We start from the raw sequence: 25,352 nt of genomic DNA, 5'->3' as shown, positions 1-25,352 counted from the left end.
GTTGTTCATTGTTTGCAAAATAACTTGGTCTCCCGAGGGCCTAGGTGGTTTTGACAAATCACAGCTAGCCTCTGTAACTGTTGCGGCGCAGAACCAAAAAAAAAGAAGAAAAAAAAGTCTTCCCGTAAGGTACTTAAAACATGAGCTTATAACAGTGGTTTTACTCTTCAGTTTACATACCTCCAGCAGAAGACACACTTGTTAGCACAGGCGAGACTCGGGGTGGTCTCCATGCACCGGTGGGACTCAATACCATAGAAGGTGTGCTTGTAACAGCCTCCTCTCCCTCGTAACATGGACTAACCAACACAAAACAACACCTTTAATGTGGTTTACGCATTCAGTTTGTCAAAAAACAAAAAGTCTTCTGTTCTATTGAGTAGAGGTGATTTCAATACCTTGGTCCATCGACAAAGCTTTACGCCTGAGTGGCTTCCAATTAGTTTGTACCCTGCACAGAAAGGGAAAGAACAAAATGTGAGAATAAGGCTCTCAATCAGTAAACACGTCGTTGACTCAGAGCTACACAATTCAGCGGATCCTTAATACACAGAAAAGTGCGGATTACATTTTATTTGAGTGGTACATCAATAAAGTTCTGCTCAATATTCACAAAGTCATATTCATTCATAGTCTTTTGCTATAAGCCACTGAACATCCCCTATAAGGCGACTAGTGGCTGCTCAAGGGCAACTGAGCGGTAGGGTGAAGAAGGGGATAGCTATTCAAATTTGCTTCATGCACAAAAGGAGGATAAAGTGTTCCCAAATTCACTTTATTCACAAGTTTGCCTCTCTATCCTCTTATATTACCACAGCCTCACACCACTGGCTTTTTCTGGGGTTTCTTTCTCCAACACATCCTCCTCTGTGATGTATGCCTATCAAAGAGAATACTTTAATCTTTCTCACTTAATCTGCTCAAGAAATACCAGAATATGACATTTGGATTGCTTCTCGGGTGATCAATAGTACCACACTTTTTTTTTTCTTCTTTTTTTTTTAAAGTCCCATCATTTGAAGAGACTGTTTTTTAGTTTAGCCATGCACTGACAACAAAAAAACAATGTAGAATTTAAATGCATTTTAGATGGTAAAAATCTAATTTTGGGACCTAATATGTGTAGCTGCTATTAAACCCTTGTAGCTTAAATATCTAATTAAAATACAGAGGGAAACAGTGTCAGGGTGTGAATGGGTTCTCATTGCATCCAGACCTCAGGTTTAATGCTAGAGGAGTCAAACACAAACATTATTAATAACAGCTGTTTATGAGTATATTTGTAGAAAAGGCTGAATAGTGAAACTCACCAAACAGCTTGCCATTGATTAATTATGTTTGTTTGGGGGGTTTTTTATAAGGAAAAAAAATCACTCCACCTACAAGTGCACAATAACAAAAAGCACACACACAGAACTCAATTTATTTTTTTCTCTTAAGGCCTTTAACCCTCTGGTCACAAGCTCATTTCTCTAACCTTTACAGCACCACTGCCCATCTCACAGATGCCATTATCGGTGACAAATGGCATCTGCCAAAAAAAGTACAATACATGCTGAGAATGGTATTTCGATATACATAACATCAGTGTTTGAGAAAAAAAAAGGAAAATGACAACAATAAAAATAAAATCTGAAAGCCGAATTAATGAGCATGTGCACAAATATTTATCAAATTTTCTTAAATGTACAGCCCTAAACTTCCTACACAAGTTTCAATAGATGTGTGACTATTTTAAGTCTATACCAGAAACACAGCCTTTCCAAGACCAAATATCATTAAAACAATGCCAAATCTTTCATCCTTCATTCTTTTATTCCAAATGAAAAACAAACTGTCCACCAGGACTGACTGTTGCCAACATAAACACCATGAAATAGGTCAACATTTGGTCAAACGAAGTGAAGTCTTGCTTGCAGAGTGCTATTTATAGAGTATTGTGTAAGCTGACAGTTGGGGGTATTGGCTGCAAATGACTGCCTTGTGCATAGTGAATGAAGTACACAGAAAAGAGATAGTAAACTGCTTCAGACAGAGCTACTGAGTCAACCACACCTACACATAGGACATATATACTATACTACACAACAAGTCGCTTCATTTACCAAACAAAATCATTAATATTTAACCAAATTTAACATCAAGCATTTAAACAGAGTCCCATTTCACATTTGACTTTAGGCAACAGTGACTGCTAAATATATTATGTTCTCGCCCGCTGACTTTTAGGGAACATTTAGGGTGGATAAAACTTGCATATAAATGATGCACAACACATAACCCTCCATACATTTAGAGGCAAAGTTTGTGCAGTAAAGAGAGTTTGGTGAATCGACTCTGAACGCTCGTATGAGCAAACCTCACAGGAAGTAGCTCATTGCCTTACATTTGGAGTAAAGGAATAAAATGAATATGAAGGATGAGGATACATTTTAAATTATTAAAGTTGAACTACATGGTCTGGATGCTGAATTAAGAGAACTGCCATGTTGACACCAGCTAGGAATAGTTTTGATGAGGTTTTGGGTGTGGGAGGCGAGAGGAGTAACACACCCTGAGGACAGGAGGAGGCAGAAAGGGTAACCGGACTGTGCTGCATCATTAGGTATCATTAGACAACACACATTTACTGACTCTGCACTTTCTCCTTGTGTTGCATCTCTGACCAGCTTTAACTAGCCAATTTTTCTATCAGGATGTCAAAAAAATATATATATTAACACAGGATGCAGTTTGAGCAGCTGATCAATTTTAACATAATACAACTAAAGTTTCAGGTCTGTAAACATCCTTTGTAGGCACCAGAGGTAAATTAAGTCTGAGAACAAGGACACCCCTGTCAGTGACTTTAATTATGTGCTGCTGAGATTTTTTTTTTAAAAAGAAAAAAAAGGTGTGCCTCATAATTCATGTTTTAAAGTGTATTACACTTTTGCTGCCCTTGTGTATACAGCAAGGTTAAGGATATGCTGATATGCTGGTGGGTTAGGTCTGCACTGGCATTTTTTAATTGCAATGCAATGCACCTCGGTAATATGAATATATTATCCAGAGTCACCAGTGACACCAAGCAGATGTTCTATTGGAATACAGTTATATAGTTTTACACAAGTGAGCCACAGATTAATAAAAGTCTGAAGCAGTGTCATTTACAGTCAAGTTGAGGCTTTTTTGGACCTTTGTGTCTATATTGTTTTAATTTGTGTAAACTCTCTAATCTCAGTTTTTAGTTTTATTCAACCAAAATTTCAACCAATCCACTTTTTTTCTTACCTTGCTTAGTCAGTGCTTCTCTAAGGGTAGGAGTGATCATCTCTCTTCTTTCCCCTTCATCGTCAGTCTTCTTCACTCCGTTCAGCTTGGATAGCTTTACCATCTGGCCGTCTCCTTTGCCCTCCTCTTTGCTCTGTGGCAGACAGAGAAGTCAATTATTGCTTATTACCGTCATGGTTTCTGTGAAGAGTCAGGGTCTGCTTCTGTGTTGCTGCTGGCATCTGTAACAGCAATAAAATATTAGACAGATTTTATGTTGAGTGGCAAAGAATAATTTAGCCACTATTGAAGAATACAGTGTTTCAGTCTACAATAAACACTATTTTTCAACACAATCAGAAACAAAGAGGATGCCAATATTTTAAAAAGACAAAAAACTGATATCACTTTATGACGACAGCCCCTAAAGACATACTTTCTCCAAGTTCATTTGACAAGACAGGAACATAGAGACACAGTAAGGCCTGCAGGCTTAAAACTGAGTACATATCCAAAGTCTACTTTATTCAATGCTGAACATTACTTCACTGACATGCATCGGTAGTTACTCTTCCTACTTTGTCAAGAGTAAAAAATACATTTAAGAGTCTATTTGTGAGTCATCGTTCTCCCACCACACGGTATATTACATATTATATTATTTAGTTTATAATGTTTATTGTTGTGTATATATATATATATATATGTGTGTGTGTGTGTTATAATTGCATTGTAGGGTCTTTTTATTTAGTTTTTAATTTTATTGTTGTATATATTTGTTTTTGTTTGTTTGTTTGTTGTTTTTCTATATCACTATTTTTTGAGCTGCTGTAGCAATTATTTTTCCCCACTGTGGTATCAATAAATGTATCTTTATCTTTCTTTATAAAGCACAAACAAGAAGACAGACACTGAGGTATAATGTATTAAACAGTAAAATAAGTGGCACTACTTAGGAGTCAAGGATTAGAGTTTAATGTGGGCAGGCTTGGTTGCGTTAGTATTCCTCTGTTAAGAGACGCATCAAGGTTAGCAAGAAGTCACTGGGTAACAATGAGTCAAGTGTCTTCATGTTATGTAGTGACAAACAGAGAAATGTCACACCAGACTGACTCCAATACATTTTAAGTCCTGAAACGCTGATATCAATTAAACTGCAGCAGGGTGCAGGATTAAAACTTTGAAATGTTATAACAGCAAGCATCAGAGAAGGTGGAGAAGTGGACAGAAACTGCACAGTGTGTTGTTTTTTCAGACTTTTATTTTTTTAGGATCTCAGTTAAAAGCAAGATATTCCAAGGAAGCTACTCCATAGTGTTTGATGTTGGACAGGACTGAAGATCAAGGGTTGTGATTCTGTCATCCTCGACTGACTCCGTGTGTGACATAACTATTAACCACTACGTGCCATGATCCTTTTAAATATGTGGGTATCAACCTGTCTGGACATTGAAGACCCTTCAGGGGGGGCTGCAATACGGAGCAAAAGATCTCCAGCACACACGATTGTTGGACTTTAAAGCATCATTTTTTTCTTTGTGAAAGCTTTTGGGAAAGGTTTGAATTATTATTATTTTATAGATCCTGTACCATTAATTATTTGCCTCTGTCTTAAGCTCTGTGCTCCTCCTTGCCTTATTTCATTTATTTCTGTAGGGCACTTTGTAACATTGATAAGAAAAGCTCTACATAAATAAAGGTTTTTTTTATTATACATCGGTGCCTTTTAATGAGTGGAAAGCTACTGCAGCTCATTTTCAACTTCATTCAGGCCAGGATTACAGTGTTGCAGTGTATACTATTTGTATTTAAATCTAAATATTTTAGAGATAAGCTATTTACAGATACAGCAAAACATTGCTTCCTGCCAGAAAAGTTGCCCAGTGCATAGAAACAGGTACCATCACCAGGCATGATGGACAAGCTGCCTTTGAGATTAACCATGTTTAGTGACAGCTCCACCCAATTACTGTTCTGCTACTACTGCTTCAGTTTCTCTATAGGGATCTATACACCACCTTCTCGGCACAGCAGCACTCATAAGGGACAGATATTCTGTCAGTATAATTTGAAGAATGTGTGCTTGTGTGGATTCCTGAAGGACTGAGAAGGTTTACTGGTTTCTGTGCTCGCTGTTAACAGCACAATTTTTAATCATTGGTCAAACAGCTCTAAATGTTGGTGGCATTTGCTGCTGAGTCTCTGTAAAGGAAACTCAAAACCTACCTGTTTAGCCTGTCTATTTATTGTATTTCTATTTTATTGGTTTTGATGTTTCAAAATCTTATTTTACTTTATTTTGTTATTTTATTATTATCATTATTATCTATAATTTTATCTTCTTATAGATTTTCTGTTTTATAAGAATCTCTTATTTAACCTAGCTTTTATTTAACTTTATCTGTTGCATTTCATTTTACTTGTTTTGTCTTTTTAATCTTTTTTAACCTATTTTTTTACTCTAAATTTAAAAAAAAAAAGGTTTTATCTTATTCTCTTTATCTATTGTTTCTTCCCTTCTTATTTATTTAACTTTATTTAATTTTAGATTTTTATTATAAATTCTTCATCTTTTTTTTTTTTTGACCAACTTTGTCATTTGTTCATTGTTTTTGTTCCTTTTCTTGATGTTGTCCTTGGTCTACATTCGTCTTATTACGAGCTTTTCAGTCAACTGTACTGTGAACTACATTAACCTGTATGAAAGGTGCTTTATAAATAAAATTTGATTGAATAAAGTTTTTATCGATTTAAGAAAACAGTGAGGAAATAAGCTCTGTGTGCTTCAGCTTCAGTTTGATCACCATCTGACTTAGGTCCTTATTTTTGTGGTGCAGCAATCAGACTGTTTGGCATTTCCCTTGAAATATGTTTTGTCTGTCTTTGTGGTCTGTTGGCGCCCATCTCAGAGCACATGTTGCACAGGTGGGAGGAGAGGTGCAAACAGGTGGGAAGTTCATTCAAACCATTCATGCCATATTGGTAGAAACTGGATCTTAGACATTGTGCTGAGAATAGACATCTCAGAATCATATCTGAGGTTTTCAGAGAGGTGTTGGGTTGGTTTGTAATCTGCCACCTAACTGCTAAATGACACTAAATCCTACACACTGCTCCTTTAAGTCCACCAGACTAAACTGGAAGTGAAAAATGTGTAGCTTGTGTAAAAACCAAATAATTTAAACCTCAGATCGGCTGACGACAACACTGGTGTTCAGCCAGTATAAATGTCCACCCTCACTTACTGCATCCGTGACATGCAAAACTCTGACAGAATACACAACATGTAGCCAACAGTGCAACAATCTGTCCCTGTGGTTTTAGCATGCAGGCCTGGCAAGTCATCTGGCCCCGGTCTCTGGTCCCCACTGGATAGCCTTCGCTCTCGCTCTAGAGCTCTCAGACGTCCAGTCATGCCCGGGCCTGTCTGGACTAGCATAACTGGGACATCTCATAGCAACATGTTGTGCTCTGGAACCGCGGCGCAACATGGTGCTGATGCAGACAGACAGTGCAGCGATAACACACAGAGCAAGCAGGTGATTTGAGGGAAAAACACAAAGGCATATGTGGGAGAGAGAGCAAAAAAAGGAAAAAGGAATCATGCAGAAACGAAGAAAGGCTGCAGCTTAGGAACATAAAAACGCAAGCAAAGCAAAAATGTAAAAAACTGCAATAATGAACAAGTTCTATATTTGCAAGACCTAGGATCCAAATTGGTTTAATACACTAGAATAAAGAAAGCAATAAATTATCATTATTTAAAATGAGGAACACATTTACATTTCAATTAATGCATAACGTATATCATGTATGTTTAAACATGCAAAAATATTCAATTGCTATCATCTACACAAAATAGATCAAATACTTACTAATACTAATGTACAACAGCCCTGTCATAACTTCTACCGTTGTGATTGTATTTAATTGTTGTTGTGAATTGTAAATGTCCTGCATTGATATGGAGCACAATGTGCCACACACACACACACACACACACACACACACACACACACACACACACACACACACACACACACACACACACACACACACACACACACACACACACACACACACACACACACACACACACACACACACACACACACACACACACACGTTACTACATCAAAATATCAAAGCTTAAGCTGTGTCGCTATTCTATGCTACATACTAATTGTATACGGTAAATACTGTACAATACACTAATCTTAACAGTGGGATAGAAAATGATGCATTATGTGTGTAAAGACAATCAAACTAACTTTAAATGCCACTGCAAATCAAATTTAACCGAATAATTTAAAAAATATATATTTACAAACATTTCAGAACAAATGGTTGGGTATGCATAGAGAGAGCATACTCTTCATTTGAGTCTAATTTTATACTATTATGTCAATTTTCGAGCGTGAACACACCACAGACTCAAAAATATGAGAGAATTAGAATTAGCATGCAACAGCCCTTTTTTAGTCATAGTAGCATCTTCACCTCTGCTTTCTCCCTCAAGACACTGAGCAGAAATCATCAAAATCCAACCTAAAATCCTGTGTGACCACTCAGCTTAATGGTCCACTCCACAATAACATTTTATCTGGCTACAGTTCATAAAGTTTAGACATAATGAACATTTGTGTAAAATCAATTAGAGAAATAATAAAAATGTTGCTTACTGGCACTCAAGAGAATACAAATAAAAATACTAGCCAAAGACTGATATAGACTGAGGTTGGACAACATGAGCTCTAAAGTCTGGCAGCTGATCACAGCCTGCCTGCCAGTCTACTATCGGGTACATTTGAAGGGGAAAAAAACAGTTGTGGGAAATGTGTACCCACATGATTAAGTTCAGCAGCGATCCACTCATCCTCACTCTGGCCAAGCTACAAGCATGACTCACATCAATACGTACAAATCCATCTGTGCCACATTTAGTTCGACAGCCCTCTGCATTTTATGTGTTGGCCTCCATCAACTAACAGGCAGGACGGCCAAACTGCATTTAAGATCAGATTTCTTATCCTACTGGGAGATGATTTGAGGGGGAAGTAGACAGCTACTGACACTATGTTTCAGTACACTTAAAATAAAAATCCACCACAGGACAGATGTTTATTTCTGTGTAATGGGTTGAAAGTGTGAAATGCCACGGCCAATGAAATTCATTAGTCAGTGTAAACAGCTCTAATCTCTGCACAGCCCAGTTTTAAAAAATGACTGACTGTGATATTAAACCACTGAAATCATTCCCTCTAGGGCTGAAATTTAAGAGAATATTTTTTTTTAAGATCTGTTCAGTCATGATCCATGAAAAAGATTGGATCAAGACTTGACCACTAAGGAAAGAAATCCTCGAGATATGACACAAATTATTACAAGTGCAGTCCAATGAGAAAATAAATGATATAATATTATCATCATGAGTAGAAAACTGTGAAAGGATGCAAATTTACTGCATTTAATCTAACTTGTAGTAACCAACAGTAAAAGTACAGTGGAAGCCACAAATCTACACCATGCTGATAAATAAAAATATTCTATTTGAGTTAGTCTGGGATAATGATTGGCCTGAAATCACATGACTATATACCCAGATACCCCATTGGTTGATACATGTCTGGAAGCATATAATTGGTTATTTTTTGTATATTTTTTTCCCCTTTTTGAATTTCTTATTGCTTTTTAACTAGTCCATTTAAATACTGTTACTAATGTGTTTTATGATGACCCTAATGAAGGCTCCAAGCCTAAACGGGTGGTCTAACAATAAAGTTGTTCTGTATACTACAAGTTTTGCTGGAGCTTTGACTTTTTCTTTTTTTTTTAGAGTGATTTAATACAAATAGTTTCTCTGAATTTGTTTGATGTCAATTGTTTGCATAGAAATAGTCCAGGGCAACGCAACTAAAGAAATCGCTGAAGGATACCCTGAATACTATGAGAGCGTATTAGGGCTATATATGTAAAAAATAAATAAATAAAGAATACTGACCTGGGGGTGGGGGGATGATGTAATATTTCAAGAAGATTATAAAGTTGCAAATTTACGAGAAAAATCTACATAGTCTCCGACGTTATAAAGTCACACATTTACGAGAAAAAAGTTGGATATCCTCCGACATTACAAAGTCGCAAATTTAAGAGAAAAAAGTCGGATGTTATTGGACATTATAAAGTTGCAACTTTACCAGGAAAAACTTTGGATATTCTCCTACGTTATAAAGTTGCAAATTTTAGAACTGATCAAATTGTACTTTTCAGTTGGGTTTAGCAATAAAGAGATACTTGTGTAACCGAGCGTTATAGACACCTATACTTAGGCTACATAGGTTATAGAATAAAAACGAAGAGGATCCGCTGCTTGAACAGGACGACCACACATTTATTACTCTTCAATTTTTATAATCACACGTCAATCGCTGCACATCCACATACACCCACTTCTGTTCTACTCCTTTAAAATAAAACCACATCTTCACTGCGTGAATGCTTTACCGGAAGAAACATAAATTGACTCTAAGCCATCTGTTTGTTATCTTATCTGTTCTGTTATCCCAGAATCACCATATCATCCTAAGCATCCAGACTTTGAAAAGACATTGCAAGAAAATGGGCCTGTTTTGGAGAAAAAAACATACAATGTCAGAGAATATCCAAGTTTTTCACGTAAATTTATGACTTTAATCTTAGAAATTTGAGTTTTTTTTCTTCTTCCAGTTTAGTATTTTTTATTTATGTATTTATTTTTTTACATATATGGCCCTAATACACAGTCGTAGAATACAGACTCAGGTAGTCAATTAGGATGGGCCTCAATGTGGCTCTAAACAGGCGGCGAGTGTGTCTATCTTACTGATGTGAATAGGAGAAGGAGGAGAGGATTTGTGCAAACAGGAAGTGAAATGTATCTGGAATGACAGTCTGGTGTTAAATGTCACAGTTTGCAGCTCTGCCAGAGACTGGTGGTGAAATCTGCTGCCTGCATCTGAGAATCTTTGCCATCACCTAGTGGTCTAAAACAGATAAACTCCATCTGCAGTTGTGATGAGAGAGATATCCCAAAAACTACAAAAAAACAAGCTGGGAACATGATTTATCTCCAACTCCCATCTCTAATACTCACAGTCATTTCAGTCTTTATGATGTCAAATTAATGTTGAAAAAAAATCCTACAATTCCACAACATTCTGCAGTTCATCCAATTATTAATAGAGAGCCACACAAAACATCCATTCAATTTCTGGACCTGAACCGACTCTGCACTGTAAATCAGCTAATAAACATATTCCAGTCAGGGGAATTTTCTTATTCACACTTAGTTTGCAGCTTGGCTAAATACTAGTTATCTCCTGGCAATAGCAAGTGTGTAATGTGCAAACTAATTACATCTCGCACTGTTTGCTCTGCGTGAACAAATTATGCAAAAAACAACCGAAATTTGATGCCACAGACACACTGAAAATGTGTTATCCTGACATACAAGTGTGATGATTACATTATTCTATACTCAGGGAAGCCAGGGTTGGGAAGGTTACTTTAGAAATATAATAGGTTACAGATGACTAGTTACCCTATTTAAAATGTAATTAGTAATGTAACTATTTCAAATACTTCATCAAAGTAATGTAACTTATTACATTTGATTACTTTTTGATGACTTTTCTAATTTCCTAACTAAAGTTTTCAGCTGTTAGGGTAAGTGTACCCATTAAGCACCAAAATCTAAGTTCAGGTGTTTTTCATGAATACTGACACGATGTATAAGGGAGATCAGTTCTTATGAAGCAAGATTTATCCTTCATTTGAAAATGTATTCATTAGTTCATTTAGATTTTGGAATATAAAATAAAGATATTTGATGAAAAAAGTCAAAAGTCTGGCATGGGCTTAATTAGTACTGTGACACCATTTAAGCCCATGTGTGCTCCAAATAAGCCCACATCACGATTTATTTACAACATTTAAAAAAAAATATTGATTTCAAAGAATTAAAAACAGATATATATTCATTCAGTAACATGTTTTATATTAAAAAATGAGAAAGAAAACTCTCCTCATGAGCAAAATCTTAAAGTTCTCACTCACAAAGTAACTGTAATTTAATTACACATTTTTTTATCAGTACCTGTAATGGATTACAGTTACATTTATTTTTTACATGTAACTAGATCCTCCCCAACACTGTTTGCAGCAAGTGAAATACAAGTTAATGTCTATGTTTTTTTTCACAAGTAAATATTATTTATTTATTGGATTATCCTCAGGGAAAAGAATAACAATTGGAAACCAAGGCTTCTTAATTAAAATGTTAAAAAAGCAATACTAAAGTTAGGCTCCTTCCACTGTGGCACACCAGCCTCCTCATCATAAACTAATGTCTCTTTAACTCTCCCCAATGTGATGTATAAACACATTCAAGTAGGGATTACAAAAAAGGGGCCTGTCCAAACCTCACAGAGCTTACACACTGAAGTATGTAATATTAATGTCACAAGAAAAGAATGGGACGAGTCTGTTGTTAAGAGTCGTGTTCCCCGCTTATTTAACATGGCGCCACTTCTACTGCGACCCCAGCACTGTTAGCAAGAACATTAACTTTATCATAACCATTATGCATTCATGAGAACAAAATGCATGCAAGCAGAGAGGCTCCTATCAACTGCAGTTAAATGAAATGTACTGTCTCAAGTGTTCCCTCAAGTCACTGAAAAACACACACAAAAGAAACATTTCACACCTGTCCCAACAGAGCTAAACACATTCACTCAGTTGTTTCTTTGTACGCAAAAATAGGCCCTAGGAAGTGAAAATGGTCCTCAAAAGTTCAATTTGGGATTAACAGCTGGAGTGTAGTCTATTTAGATAGAAGTTCAAGTTTTAATTGCAGTCACAATAAAAATCATTGTTTTAGCAGCTTTTTTTAAAACAACCATTACATTTACCAGGGTCAAACTGATGTGAGGGTCCAGGACTTATTGCTTTATCTTTTCTTCTACTTGTCGAACCATTTTCGTTTTGAGTTTTCTCAAACATAACATTAGTCTATATTTCCCTGTGATAAAAGCCTTGTAAAAATCTTACATCTGTAGATATAAGTAAATACACTTTTACATTAAATGCAATTTTATCTAAGGAATTTGGTGGGGATCATTTTTGGTAACTATAACTGTGTTTCTGGGTTTGCCTAATTATACATATAAAACTAAACACTATAGGTGCCTTAGGACTCAATTTTGGTAACAGGAAATAATGGTTTCTACATACATTATATACATAAATACAGATATATACTTCGAATGTAGGATGGATAAAAAACCCTATCTGACATCTGAAATTAAAAAAGTGGGCAACTTTTAGGACAATTGGGTGGATTTGAGGCTCTGATTGGGCTCATTGATGCGAATCAAATCTGGAAACACTGTACTCTGAGGGCTGAGAGCCTTTTTGTCACCTGTGGATGTTTTATTTGATTTGCTTGTGATGCAAAATAAAACTAGTGAACCAGCTAATTCCAACAGGTTTTTACTCTACATGACCACATTTCCCTGATGGTCTGCCACTCAAAAGCACAGGTACATCACAGCATTGAACACCTACATTTCTTTTCCTTCCCTTTCCTCTCACAGCTCACTTATTTTGCCCAGAACCTTACACAACAGCCTATAAAAAAATAAAAAGGGGGGGGATTGATAATGTCTCTTCCTTCATTTTTTTCTGCTTTCCTTGAGTCACTCGTTCCTCACAAGTCTGTGAGGTGGGCGTCCTCACTCTTACGCAAGCCTCCGCTTCTCGCCTGCTGGGGTCTGGTGTCTATCAACCCATCTGCCACTTCTCCTTCAGTGACACCACTTTTCTCTTTACTCAGCGCAGTTAGATTAAACTAAAAGGTGATGGAAGGAAAGCTTAATGCCATGATGATGCCCGCTTACTGTCCTTAACGCGGAAAAACGCTAAAAATAGACCTGCTGGATATGAGACTGGAGATTTAAAATGATTCAACAACTGCTTAACTGTAATAATGTGAAGCAGCCAGATAGATACTGCATATCTAATCCATATTGATAGGGTTCTTTCTGCGGGGCTGCCTGACTGGTAGGGAAAGGAAAGGTGGAATTAAGTACCTGAAGTCCCTTTTTATTGTATAAGATCATTGATTAACTTACCTGTAGAGGAAAACTGACTCAGATAGTGTCCTGAAAAAAACGTGAAATGTGTTGGACACAGACTGACCTTGGCTTTTTTGACGCTGTTCATGATGTTGCCCAGATCCTCCATGTCAACCACTGAACCAGGTTTCTTTTCATCTTGCATGGCAGAGTCCTCCTCATCACTGCTGGACTCCAACAGATCCTCCTGATACAAAAAAAAAAAAGAGAAAAAGAACCAAAAAAAACATCTTTAAAACGGTCAGGGATGAGTTGAGCCTATGCAGAGAATGGGGGGGGGGGCAACAGATGATCGAGTGGAAAACTGTAAATGATCTTCTAAAGTAAAGAGGTTCACATATGTTCCCACCTATAACCAATTTACAACGAGTCTGTGATTAAGATGGGGGAGCCCATATGGAAGGCATTTATTCTCTACAGCATAGTTTCCTCTCGGGCTGCCTGATTAAATACAAACAATATGCATGTTTTATGGCTTTCTGAGGATTTATCACAATGCCTGCCCCGTACTGAAGCTTCTGCCTACATGCAAGGCAGCGGGATAAAATGCACGAGCAGTACAGCAGGTAGATAAATCATGACGAACGACATACACACACCACCACAGTTCTCAGCGGTTCTGGCTGAGTGCATCGAATGCTGCAGATAGAGGGGAAGAAGTCTCAGCTAGAGTTGGCTCTGAGGGGCTTGAACAGAAAAGGCCCGCTCACCTTTAGTTGTAAGGTTTGACAGAGGAACAGCCAGCAATGACCTACCAGAGGATCTCAGTGTGTGTTCAAGCTCGTTGGAGGTCCGGAGCCTTAAAAGTGATGATTAAAACTTTAAATATCCACCAGAAGATGGACTGGGAGCCAATTAAATGCTTTTAAAACAGGTGTGATGTGTTCTCTCCTGCTGAGTCTTTTTGAAGTTTATAGAGGTTTTATTGTGTGAGGCATGAGAAGAGTGCATTGCAGTAATCTAACTGGAAATTAATGCATGAACTACTGTTTCTAAGATATTTATATTTATATATAAGTTAAGATAATAGTGACCAGATATTTGAATTTTTTCTTAATATTGCTGTTTGTACTTGCATTCTTGTGAAATGTGTAGTTTCAGTGACATTTTAACACCATGCAACCCTTGAAAATGCGCATCATCAGCACTATTAAATAAAGACATGGTAAACTGAGAGTAACACTCCTCTTTCTGAGACATTTGGACCCTCCATCTGATTTTAATCACAGTGCTCAAGTGCAACATGAGGCCGTTAGCCCGGCCGGTCCACTTCAGACAGCTGTGATGAGAGCCGCTTTGATATTAAAGGACACCCAATAATGTTGAAAGACATCATCGTAACCCAGAGGACAGTCTCTTAATTAAACATCAGCTGCACTCTTGCTCTATCTGCCTTGTACTCACTAATTGTCTTTAGCTGCTTACTTGTTTTCTGGATCAAGGACTTCCAGCCTGGTGTCAATCCAACAGTGTAGTGGTCATAAATATATACAGTATGTGCTGCTGTATCATATCCTTCAAAAACAGGCTGTTGGTTAACTTGATGGTGCATGGTGAAAGAAAAAACATGGTTATACTTACATGCATTTCTTTTGTGTTTTATAGCGGATGAGAAACCATTCAAATTAGGTAATGTGAGTTTTAAATAGTATATTTTAGAATGCAATAGTGCTCTTTATTGAATAGCAAATATTCATATTAAGATGTCACTTTTGTAAATATTTACATAAGCGACATTAGCCAGAATGTGCAATAGTTTCTTACCACAGGCAATACGAATTATAAATATGAATTCATCACTGCTGCTTTTATTTCTGTCTTAGCTTAGGATTTTTTTTTAATGAAGTGTGTATGTCATTTTATTTTTATTTAACTTTAGCACAAGGATCCCAAGTAACGCATTTTCGTTCCTCTATATAATTGTTTTAAATAATAATACCAAACATTAGTTGGTGTAAGCTTCTCAAATGTGAGAATTTTATACTTTTTACTTGTACATGATAATGAACAGAATATCTTTGGGTTTTGAACTGTTGGTCGGACAAATAAGATAACTGAAGACGTCAACCTAAATTAGATCAGAAATGCCTAATCCATCACTGAGACAATGATAATGATGATGATGCGTGATAGGCAAACGCCAGATCAACAGTTCACCATCATGCAGAAATCATCATCATCATCATCATCACAGGCCAGAATGGTGAACCAGAAGCAGGTAGAGATTCAGCTTTTTGATCAAGGCACGACAGATGCTTGCAAACAACAGGGCATCAACCTTAGCTGTTCAACTAAAGTGAATTTAACTCATATGAAAACTTAATTGCCAAAAATTAAGAGTGTTCACAGTGTTTCAAACAATACACAATACTGAGATCAACTCTGCCTTACCTCTGAGCTGTTATTCTGCAGCGCTGCCTCCTCCTCTTGTCTGTCTATCTTCTTGTTCTTGCAGGTTCCTCCATTCTTACAGTTCCCACTGCATTTCTTCTTCTCGCCCTTGGACAGGGCCTGTAGGCGGTTCAGGAACTTGCCCTTCCAGGCCAGGAAGTCTGCCTGGACGCTGCCATTACGGCTCTTCACCACGTTGCAGTCGCCCTCTCCCCTGGTCATGATTCGCATGCCACTCAGCATCCACAGCCACTTGTCCACGTTTTTACCTACCTGGAGAGCGAAAGAGAAAAGTGGCTTAAATAAGATTTAAACAATTAAAGTTTGGTTGTAATGCTGATCAAGTGACATTTTGGTCAGTAGCATGGAAAATTGAGTTTGGACCTGGATTATGCTTTGGCTATTCTTTGATTAAATGATGGCTGAGTGTTCAACAAAGCAATATTAGTAGTCTAATATAATTCAATTTGTAAAGCATTTCTTACTGTGTTGTAGTGGCCAACATAGACAGAGTTGCCAAGACTGAACACTGCATATCTGAGGCCTTTGAGGTAGGTCTTCCCATATCTGAAGTCAGTGGACGCCTCCTCCAGCCACTTACAGAACCACTCAGCGTTCTCCGTAGGCTGTCCTTCAGTGTAGGTGGCCACAAGAAATACACAGACTGATTTGTTGGTGCACTGCATGGAAAGGTGAACACAATGGACAAAAATAAGACACTCAAACACAACAGTAATGCTTTTCAACAAACAAGAAAAGAGGGGGAAAAGCTGTACTTAGCATTTCTGCAATAGATTTTGCAAAGTCATTTCTAAGAAATGAATCTATATAAAATGTACAGGTGGTGCACTTGTATCCTTGGACCTGTGCAAATATACAGAAAACTGCTGGAAAGAGTCAGCTGCCCGGTCACATGTCTACCATGCAGAAAAAATAGTGTCTACTCGACTGATGGCTGGCCAGTGAGACTCAGTGTGCTGCACACAGCGAGCAACCAGTCTCCATGGTCATTTTTCTTGGGGACATTTTCCATCACTGAAAACTGTATAACTATCCTATTGAGTAAATTGCTCCTGCTGTGCACCAGCCAACCAAACTCCTTTTCATCTCTCAATGCACTACACAGGAGCCCACAAAATGAAAAGGGAACACTGATAAAAAGTAATCCATCTTTCCTCAGGTGAACAGGATTTTGTGTAACATATTTTTTCCTGTGTGCCAGTCGTTTGAAGAATCATAACAGAGAAAAATGAAGGAAAGGCTGAGCTTGTACATAAAAGAACTCAGAGCATATTGTATTGTTTGTTGTCAAGCTTTTAATTAAAGTTCTGATTCATTTTACTTTGATTAATTTTTTCCCAATTACACCTTGGCTGTAAGTGCCTGTCGCTAAGTATTATGTGCTTCAAGTTTCATTTCAGATATTTAATTAACACTAGGGGTGTGACGAGATCTGTTGTTCTACTTGTGTATTTATGTGATACAGGATTTGTGCAATTTACTTTTATTTCAGTTCTTTTTTTACTAGCAATATGTTACAATTTGTATTTTAATTTATATGTATATATTATATATATTTATATATTTGGTATTTGTGACTGCATCTGACTTTTGTATTTATGGTTGTTATTTCCATAAATACCAAAATCACCCATCTATAAAATGTCTATCTGTATGGGGAAACCTTTTACAGTGCTGCATACTGCATATCATATGATAATATATAATATATTTAGAAAGTAGAACTAAAGTGATTCATAACAAGATGATCAATTTCCTTTTTGTGAATTTAAAATAAAAGAACAGTCATGTATTTCCTCATTGAAGTTTTCTTAAAAATATAGTTAAAATCTCGTCTTGTCTCGATCTCGTGAACCCAATATCTCGTCTCGTCTCGTCTCGTGAGCCGAGTGTATTGTCACACCCCTAATTAACACTGCTGAACAACCCCTTCATTTTAACATTGTACTTTGTACATTGTACTTTGTACAATGTTAAAATGAAGGGTTGTTCAGCAGTGTTAGGTGCTGTGCAGCAGCCCTGAAGTTAGAAGTGATTTAAGCTCTTGTTCAAGGACTCAATTTTTAGATTTAGGTTTAGTTTATTTGCACATAAAAAAAAAAGAAGCATAATACAAGAAAAGTAATACATGTAAGATTTTTGGAGATTAAGAAAAGAAAACCATAACTAACAAAAGAGAAATGTGCAGGAGGAGCCAATAAAACCCAATTCAGTTTCTTAAAAGGATATCCTCAATATGAGGGACATAAGTCATATGTTACCTCATCAGCAAGTTGATCATCTGGATCGTAGTCTTTCATGTCAATCACCTCTGTTGGTATGCCCAGTGTCTTCACCTCCTCTGACAGCTCTTTTGCAAACCCCTGCACAACAATTCCCAATTTGTGTTAAACAGACTTCTCAGAAAGTTACATTTAATACCAGGAATGAGAGCAATTGAGCATGAATTCAATTCAGCTTTGTATTATGTATGAAATGTTTGAATGGTTAACACACATGATTGACCAGACTTGATATGTTTAAATAGATCCTTAAAAAACACCTCTGGAAAAAGAACAAAAGAAGTTTGTGAAGCCTATAGTGAGTGTGTTGGCACTGTGGAAGTGGTGTACCAATTTACCTCTATGGTCATTTTGGAGGGTATATTTAGTGGTGGCATTACACTGGACAGAATTTTACATTTAAAAGATATTTGTGTCTTTAGATTTCACACCAACTTGTCTATATATTGAGTTAACACTGTCGCCTCACTGCAAGGAGGTTCTGGGTATGAACCCGTCGGCCGACTGGTGCCCTTCTGTATGGAGTTTGCATGTTCTCCTCATGCCTACGTGGGTTCTCTCTGGGTACTCTGCTTCCTCCCACAGACCAAAAACATGCAACTTAACTTAACTGGCGACTCTAAATTGCCTGTAAGTGTGAATGCGGGTGTGAATGGTTGCCTGTCTACAATGTTAGCCCAGTGATGGACTGGTGACCTGTACAGGGTGTGCCCTGCCTCTCACCCAATGACAGCTGGAATTGGCTCCAGCCCCTGTGCAACCTTCTATATTATAAGCGGTATGGAAAATGAATGGTCTATATTTTAACATCATGTGTTAGTGAGGATGTTTAAGCTTTCAATTAACAATATCTGTACTTTTGCCGTTCCCGTCTGTGAGCCGTAGAAGATTTTAACCCGTGACACATGAACCACAGCATCTCTGCCAGAGGAGTCGTTGTTCTTCACGGCTTTGTAGACCCAGGAGCCAACTTCATTGGACAGGCTTCGCTAAAAAAAAAATGTAAAAAAGCATACAGAGAGAGACAGTAACATGACAAGTGTTGCAGGTGACGCTTTTTGTTCATAAAAGGACAAAGATCTTATATGTACAACAATATTTGACAAAAAATGGGCACTTTTAGAAAGGCTTACAGGACAATAGATTATATTACACATAGCTCAAGTTGAAATAGGCAAATGTCTATTCACCCTCTTTAGTGCCATCTTCAGTGAGAACCAGACCCCAAACACAAGTGCAGCAGCTGAGTATAAGTACAGCCTGTTGTGCCATATTGTCATGAAATAACTCTGACTGTCACTGTGGGAAGCTTGTGAGACTGGAGGAAGAAAAAGTGAGTAACACAGGATATGTCAATAATACAGTTTAGCTAACGTGGCTAAGATTCAATTACAAATGCAACGCTGAAATATATATATATTTTTACAGAAAACAGTTAACCTTAAAGCAACAGAAAACAACAAATTAACAGGTTAAAATCCCCTCTCAAGGTCACTCGCTACAAATAAATAAAGGCGGGTGCCTTGCTAATAATAACTTACATGCTATGTTAGTATTGTGTGCAACGTTAGCTGAAACATAAGATTAAATTAGTCTCCTGTGCGGTTAAAAAATATAATAAACTCACCTTTACTATCCAAAGTGCACACACAATTCACGAAGACAAAGATTATTACGACGAAACTGTGCATCATTGCAAAATATGTCTTGGAAATCATATTATTAATTCTTCACTTTCTGTTTGGAACCATGTTGTTTGGCCGAAGAGCATGCTGGGAAGTGTAGTTAATGATACATTCTTCTTCCGCTTCTTTTTCTTCTTCTTCTTCTTTTTCTTTTTTTTAGGTTTAACTGCAGCTTGCATACTTGGTGTTGCATTACTGCCATCTTCTGGAGTTAATGAAGCCCTACAGTGTCCAGTTTGTCAGATTTAAAACTATGTTCCTGTAATACCGGAGGCTGCAGTTTCAGGATCGATTGTCTAGGACCCTAGTTTAAAAGGTTTATTCCACCAAAATATTACTATGTCTTACTTCATCCAAAAACTACTGTCAGTCTTGCAATCCAACTTGGTTTGATAAGGCGTGTATCTTTGTGTAATAGTGTAATTAACGTATTATCAGGTCAAATAAAGATGGAATCGTATGCTATGCTCTTTGCAGTTATCAATCAATCAATCAATCAATCAATCAATCTTTGTTTGTATAGCGCCAAATCACAACAAAGTCCTCTCAAGGCACTTTACACAGTGCGACAGTGGCAAGAAAAAACTCCCTTTTAACAGTAAGAAACCTCAGGCAGAACCAGGCTCAAAGTGGAAGGCCATCTGTCTCGACCGGTTGGGGTAGTTACTAGATCTCAATCTGATATTTGAACGGGGAGAGGAAAGACACAAGACAAGGGTTTTCTTTTAAAGCTTTGCAAAAGGGTTTATTTTCTCAACTTAATTCCACTTCCACTGTTATTATGCAATGGTTTTACTGGTCCTGCCCACCTGAGATCAAATTGGGTTGTACTGTATGTGGCCCCTGAACTAAAATGAGTTTGACACCCTCATTGCCCATATTTGTGATTTTGGGATACATAAAACAAAATTTGCAAAGCATGAATTTATATATCTTCAACAGTAGTGGAAATTTAGCCTATGAACCATGTTTTAGTTGCCCTCACAGATGCATTATTACAACTCTGTCTAATTAGAATGTTTCATTTTGATAGTTTTAAACAGAAAATGTTAATTTCAGCCTCAAATAATCACAAGCCAAAAACAAAAACGGTTGTGATTTTGCCAGTGGTTTAATCTTTTTTTTCAATTATTGCCTGAAGCTGTGATTGTTGTACACGTGTGCAAGCTGATCATAGTTATATGCATGACACAATAATAATTTAATTCATGTATTCTTCATGTGGGAGAAATTATTTATTCCTGGGCTGTACAATGGAAGAATGGGTGATGAAAACGTTGTTATAATAGCCTAATGAATTCTGTTCAAATTACAGGAAGTTCACACTATCTTATTTATCTGGGGATCTTGGTTCAGGAGGTGTCCTCTTTATGTCCTCATTTTGTGCATAAAAGCATTTAAAAGTAGATGTGAAGCTTATATGAGGCTTCAGCAGTCTAAATTAATCATATCAAGTAGATATCTGCCACATTTACAGTCATTTCAGTGTCAAATTCCATCTTTGTGTTTCCCTGTTGAGTTGTGGGAGGGAGTAGGTATAATAAGAAAAAGAGGAACTTTGGCACTAAAAACACTAACGTTGAAACTTGATATGACTCATTTGGACGGCTGAAAGTTCATATTAACTTCAGCTTAATTTTTTGCACAGAAGCAGACTTTTGTCCTCCATCACTTACATTGTAAGTGCATTATGAAGGGATCTTCTAATGGTCAGTATGAACAGGAGGAATGATTACAGCAAGAAAACCCTGACTTTAATATTTGTAAACCTGTCCCTTAACATACATGCACAGATTCAAATTTGGTTATTTTGAGATTTCCCCCGGGCAATAGTTATTTCTGTCACCAGGGAAGTTTTTCTTTCAAGTGTTTGGAAATGTATTTACAAGAACAAACTGTGCTCATATGCATGTTTACGGTATTGAGTGTTTCCTTTCTGAGGGGTACAGACACCACATGGATGAAATGAGCCAATCAGGATCGCTCTGGTAGTAACCAGAGACACTTTCTGAACATATTAGTTCTCTTTAGGTTTTTCCAACCACAGCTCAAATGTTAATGTTACCTTTCATCTTTGAGTAATACATTGTACTTTAATTGGTTTTAGGTCATGTTTAGTGGCTTACATTTTATTGAAAATATTCATCTCATTTGATTAACCACCATTCAAGTTGGATAAATAAAACACAGAAAACTTCACATTCACAGGAACATTTATTTAGAACAGATCAAAACTGACATTTTCTGGCCCATCCTATTACAGCAACTCAACATCCAAACTGACATTTCATGATTTTTTACTCTCAGCCAAACATCTTAAATACATAACACACAAAATGTTAAGGGAACTGTTTGTTTCCTGCTTAATTAGTGCCTTTTTTGTCCCTTTTAATATTCCTCTCCTTCCTCCTCTCCCTCACCCTCAATAGAATCGACTCCAACCTCCTCATAATCCTTCTCCAGAGCTGCCATGTCCTCTCTGGCCTCAGAGAACTCTCCCTCCTCCATACCCTCACCGACATACCAGTGAACAAAGGCACGCTTAGCATACATCAGATCAAACTTGTGATCCAGCCGAGCCCAGGCCTCTGCAATGGCAGTGGTGTTGCTCAGCATGCACACAGCCCTCTGGACCTTAGCCAGATCTCCACCAGGAACCACAGTGGGGGGCTGGTAGTTGATGCCAACCTTGAAACCAGTGGGACACCAGTCCACAAACTGGATGGAGCGTTTGGTTTTGATGGTGGCAATGGCAGCGTTCACATCTTTGGGAACCACATCACCACGGTACAGAAGGCAGCAAGCCATGTACTTGCCGTGGCGAGGGTCGCATTTCACCATCTGATTGGCTGGCTCGAAGCAGGCGTTGGTGATCTCAGACACCGTTAGCTGCTCGTGGTACGCCTTCTCTGCTGAGATGACGGGGGCGTAGGTGGCCAGAGGGAAGTGGATACGGGGATATGGCACCAAGTTGGTCTGGAATTCAGTCAGATCAACATTGAGGGCACCATCGAAACGAAGGGAAGCAGTGATGGAGGAAACAATCTGACTGATCAGCCTGTTCAGGTTAGTGTAGGTAGGACGCTCGATATCGAGGTTCCTACGGCAGATATCGTAGATGGCCTCGTTATCTACCATGAAGGCACAGTCAGAGTGCTCCAGGGTGGTGTGGGTGGTCAGGATGGAGTTGTAAGGCTCCACCACAGCGGTGGACACCTGGGGAGCTGGGTAGATGGAGAACTCCAGCTTGGACTTCTTGCCGTAGTCGACAGACAGACGCTCCATCAGCAGGGAGGTGAAACCTGAGCCGGTGCCACCTCCGAAGCTGTGGAAGACCAGGAAGCCCTGAAGGCCGGTGCACTGGTCGGCCTGTGGACAAAAATAATCAAATATGGATACGATATTATGATTTTTATTACAATTATGAATTATTTCTTCCTGATATCAAGTTACCCACCAGTTTGCGGATCCTGTCCAGCACAAGGTCAATGATCTCTTTGCCGATGGTGTAGTGTCCACGAGCGTAGTTGTTGGCAGCATCCTCCTTGCCAGTGATCAGCTGCTCAGGGTGGAACAGCTGGCGGTAGGTCCCAGTACGCACCTCATCTATGTAGAAAATAATAAAATTATAGGAGGGTTTGACAGACAGGGGAAAAACACAACAGCAAATGGAACAACTAATGTATTATTGATTATTAATGAGTGTTTACCAATGACAGTGGGCTCCAGGTCCACAAAAACAGCCCTGGGGACGTGCTTTCCAGCTCCAGTCTCACTGAAGAAGGTGTTGAAGGAATCATCCCCTCCTCCGATTGTTTTGTCACTGGGCATCTGTCCGTCCGGCTGGATCCCATGTTCTAGACAGTAAAGCTCCCAGCAGGCGTTTCCAATTTGGACTCCAGCCTGACCAACGTGCACTGAGATACACTCACGCTGTGGAAAAAAAGATAAGCTATTGATCTGTGTGCAGTTATTTTGATACAGTCAAAAAAAGTAAGCTTGGTTGACTGAATATCTGCACCGATTTTGAGCTGTTTACAACTAACTGAAAACTGAAGGTGACTCATCACATGTTAAAAACTGCTCTAGAGTTAATGCCAGATCAGGGATTAGGAAAAAGGCTCCTTTGAAAAATAACCAGACACCAGAAAAATTCAATTCCGATTAAAGTCACAGGACACATATTGCACATTCATTTATACTGAATAGATAACGCAGGAGACAGAAACATCACATAGAGGCTGTTTATTCAGGCATGTTATTATCTGTTACCATCATTGGTATTTTAATAGTGTCACATCCAATGTGAAAGATTAGACATAAAAGCCCTCCATAAAGCTTTCAGTGAATAGGTTTTGTTTGAAAAACTCTATGGTTGCTGTTTCATAAAAGCCAGGCCTCTTTAAACAGGCGATGAGTCAGATGAATGTGTTCAGGATGAAAGGCACAGCGACCATTGCCAACTAAGTCAGTGTGCAGACAGAAAAGCGGGGTTTGTCACCACATTTGGTGAACCATCAGATTCACTGATCAGCCCTGATTTTTTTTTTTTTACCCTAATAATCCCACTCCTCGTGACTAAAACTAAGCACCATCACTGCACCATTACTGAATGTGATGGGTCATCATCATCACATGCAGTGTGTGTGTGTCACCGGAAGCTTGCATACCGAGACGATGGAGACTGAACTAGGGCCGTGCCCTGTCTAGTAACACTGCATCCTAATACTCAAGTATAAATTTACAGTTACACGTCCTATCAAGACATATATTTGATTAACCACACTACACCTAAACCTTTGTATTGAATGGAAGCTCAATTGTAGAGAGTGCATGCTTTAAATCCGCTCTTCATTAGCCGGATTGATGGTGACGTCATACTTTCAATTTTATTAAATGGATAAAAACATGATTAAAAAAAAAATAATAAAAAGATAAACTTTTTTTTTTTTTAACACTTACCATTTTTTTCCCTGGAGGAGTTAAGTTTGATGGGAATTGGGTGAGGAAAAAAAAGAGGACGAGAGACTGTTAGTTCTCACAGCAAAGCCTTTATGCGTCCTGTGCAAGAAATCAGTGATGGACTGCGGCTAGGCGGGGCTATTTATACTCTCTGACCCGGCAGGAAAGAGATACTCATTCTGATTGGTTGAGAGGGTCATGTGAACTCCTTTTCTATTGGTTCAAAGCCAAAATCAGTCATCTTCTCCAATGCGCCAAAGCTCTACTGCAGTGAAGTATAATAATAATAATAATAATAATAATAATAATAATAATACGTTTCCATTTTATTTTATTAATATAACACTTTATAACGCAAACAGACTTTGCACAAAAGTGCCTCACAAAGACAGACAATATATATATATATATATATATATATATATATATATATATATATATATATATATATATATATATATATATATATATATATATATATATATGTGTGTGTATATACAAACAATAAAGGATGAAAATTAAAAAATAATTAAATTTAAGCACATGTGTAAAACCCAAAGAAATCAAATAACTAATAAAACAGT

The 25,352-nt window shown here is 37.8% G+C and overlaps 2 protein-coding genes across 2 annotated transcripts in view; both read right to left on the bottom strand.

Annotated features, from left to right (window-relative positions):
• The window catches only part of tyw1 (tRNA-yW synthesizing protein 1 homolog (S. cerevisiae)), a gene marked incomplete in the record, with an annotated part of 62,482 nt that extends 42,598 nt beyond the window's left edge, over positions 1-19,884 (bottom strand). Inside the window, 10 exon segments of the mRNA XM_062419248.1 lie at positions 181-299; positions 399-451; positions 3,274-3,406; positions 13,492-13,614; positions 15,819-16,091; positions 16,304-16,498; positions 18,101-18,202; positions 18,979-19,110; positions 19,312-19,439; positions 19,749-19,884. Of these exon segments, the coding sequence (XP_062275232.1) occupies positions 181-299; positions 399-451; positions 3,274-3,406; positions 13,492-13,614; positions 15,819-16,091; positions 16,304-16,498; positions 18,101-18,202; positions 18,979-19,110; positions 19,312-19,439; positions 19,749-19,839 (1,349 nt within the window).
• Positions 19,885-22,059: 2,175 nt separating this feature from the next.
• Positions 22,060-24,877, bottom strand: LOC133980370 (tubulin alpha chain). Its single transcript, XM_062419073.1, has 4 exons — positions 24,769-24,877; positions 23,517-23,739; positions 23,264-23,412; positions 22,060-23,175 (listed from the first exon to the last, which is right to left on the bottom strand). Exons 1-4 carry the CDS (start codon positions 24,769-24,771, stop codon positions 22,195-22,197), a joined length of 1,356 nt encoding a protein of 451 aa, XP_062275057.1. The 5' UTR covers positions 24,772-24,877; the 3' UTR covers positions 22,060-22,194.
• Between the last annotated feature and the right edge of the window lie 475 nt (positions 24,878-25,352).

The sequence above is a fragment of the Scomber scombrus genome, chromosome 5 (genome assembly GCF_963691925.1).
Source record: "Scomber scombrus chromosome 5, fScoSco1.1, whole genome shotgun sequence".
Taxonomy (NCBI): domain Eukaryota; kingdom Metazoa; phylum Chordata; class Actinopteri; order Scombriformes; family Scombridae; genus Scomber; species Scomber scombrus.
Note: the sequence above shows the minus strand (reverse complement) of the source record. Positions and strands in the feature narration are given on the sequence as shown.

Bases quoted from the DNA above. Each gene is read 5' to 3' on its own strand.
- LOC133980370 (XM_062419073.1), bottom strand. The intron at 23,413-23,516 runs GTAAACACTCAT...TTTTCTACATAG, and splicing joins CCTGGAGCCCACTGTCATTG to ATGAGGTGCGTACTGGGACC. The intron at 23,176-23,263 runs GTGGGTAACTTG...TTTTGTCCACAG, and splicing joins TGGACAGGATCCGCAAACTG to GCCGACCAGTGCACCGGCCT.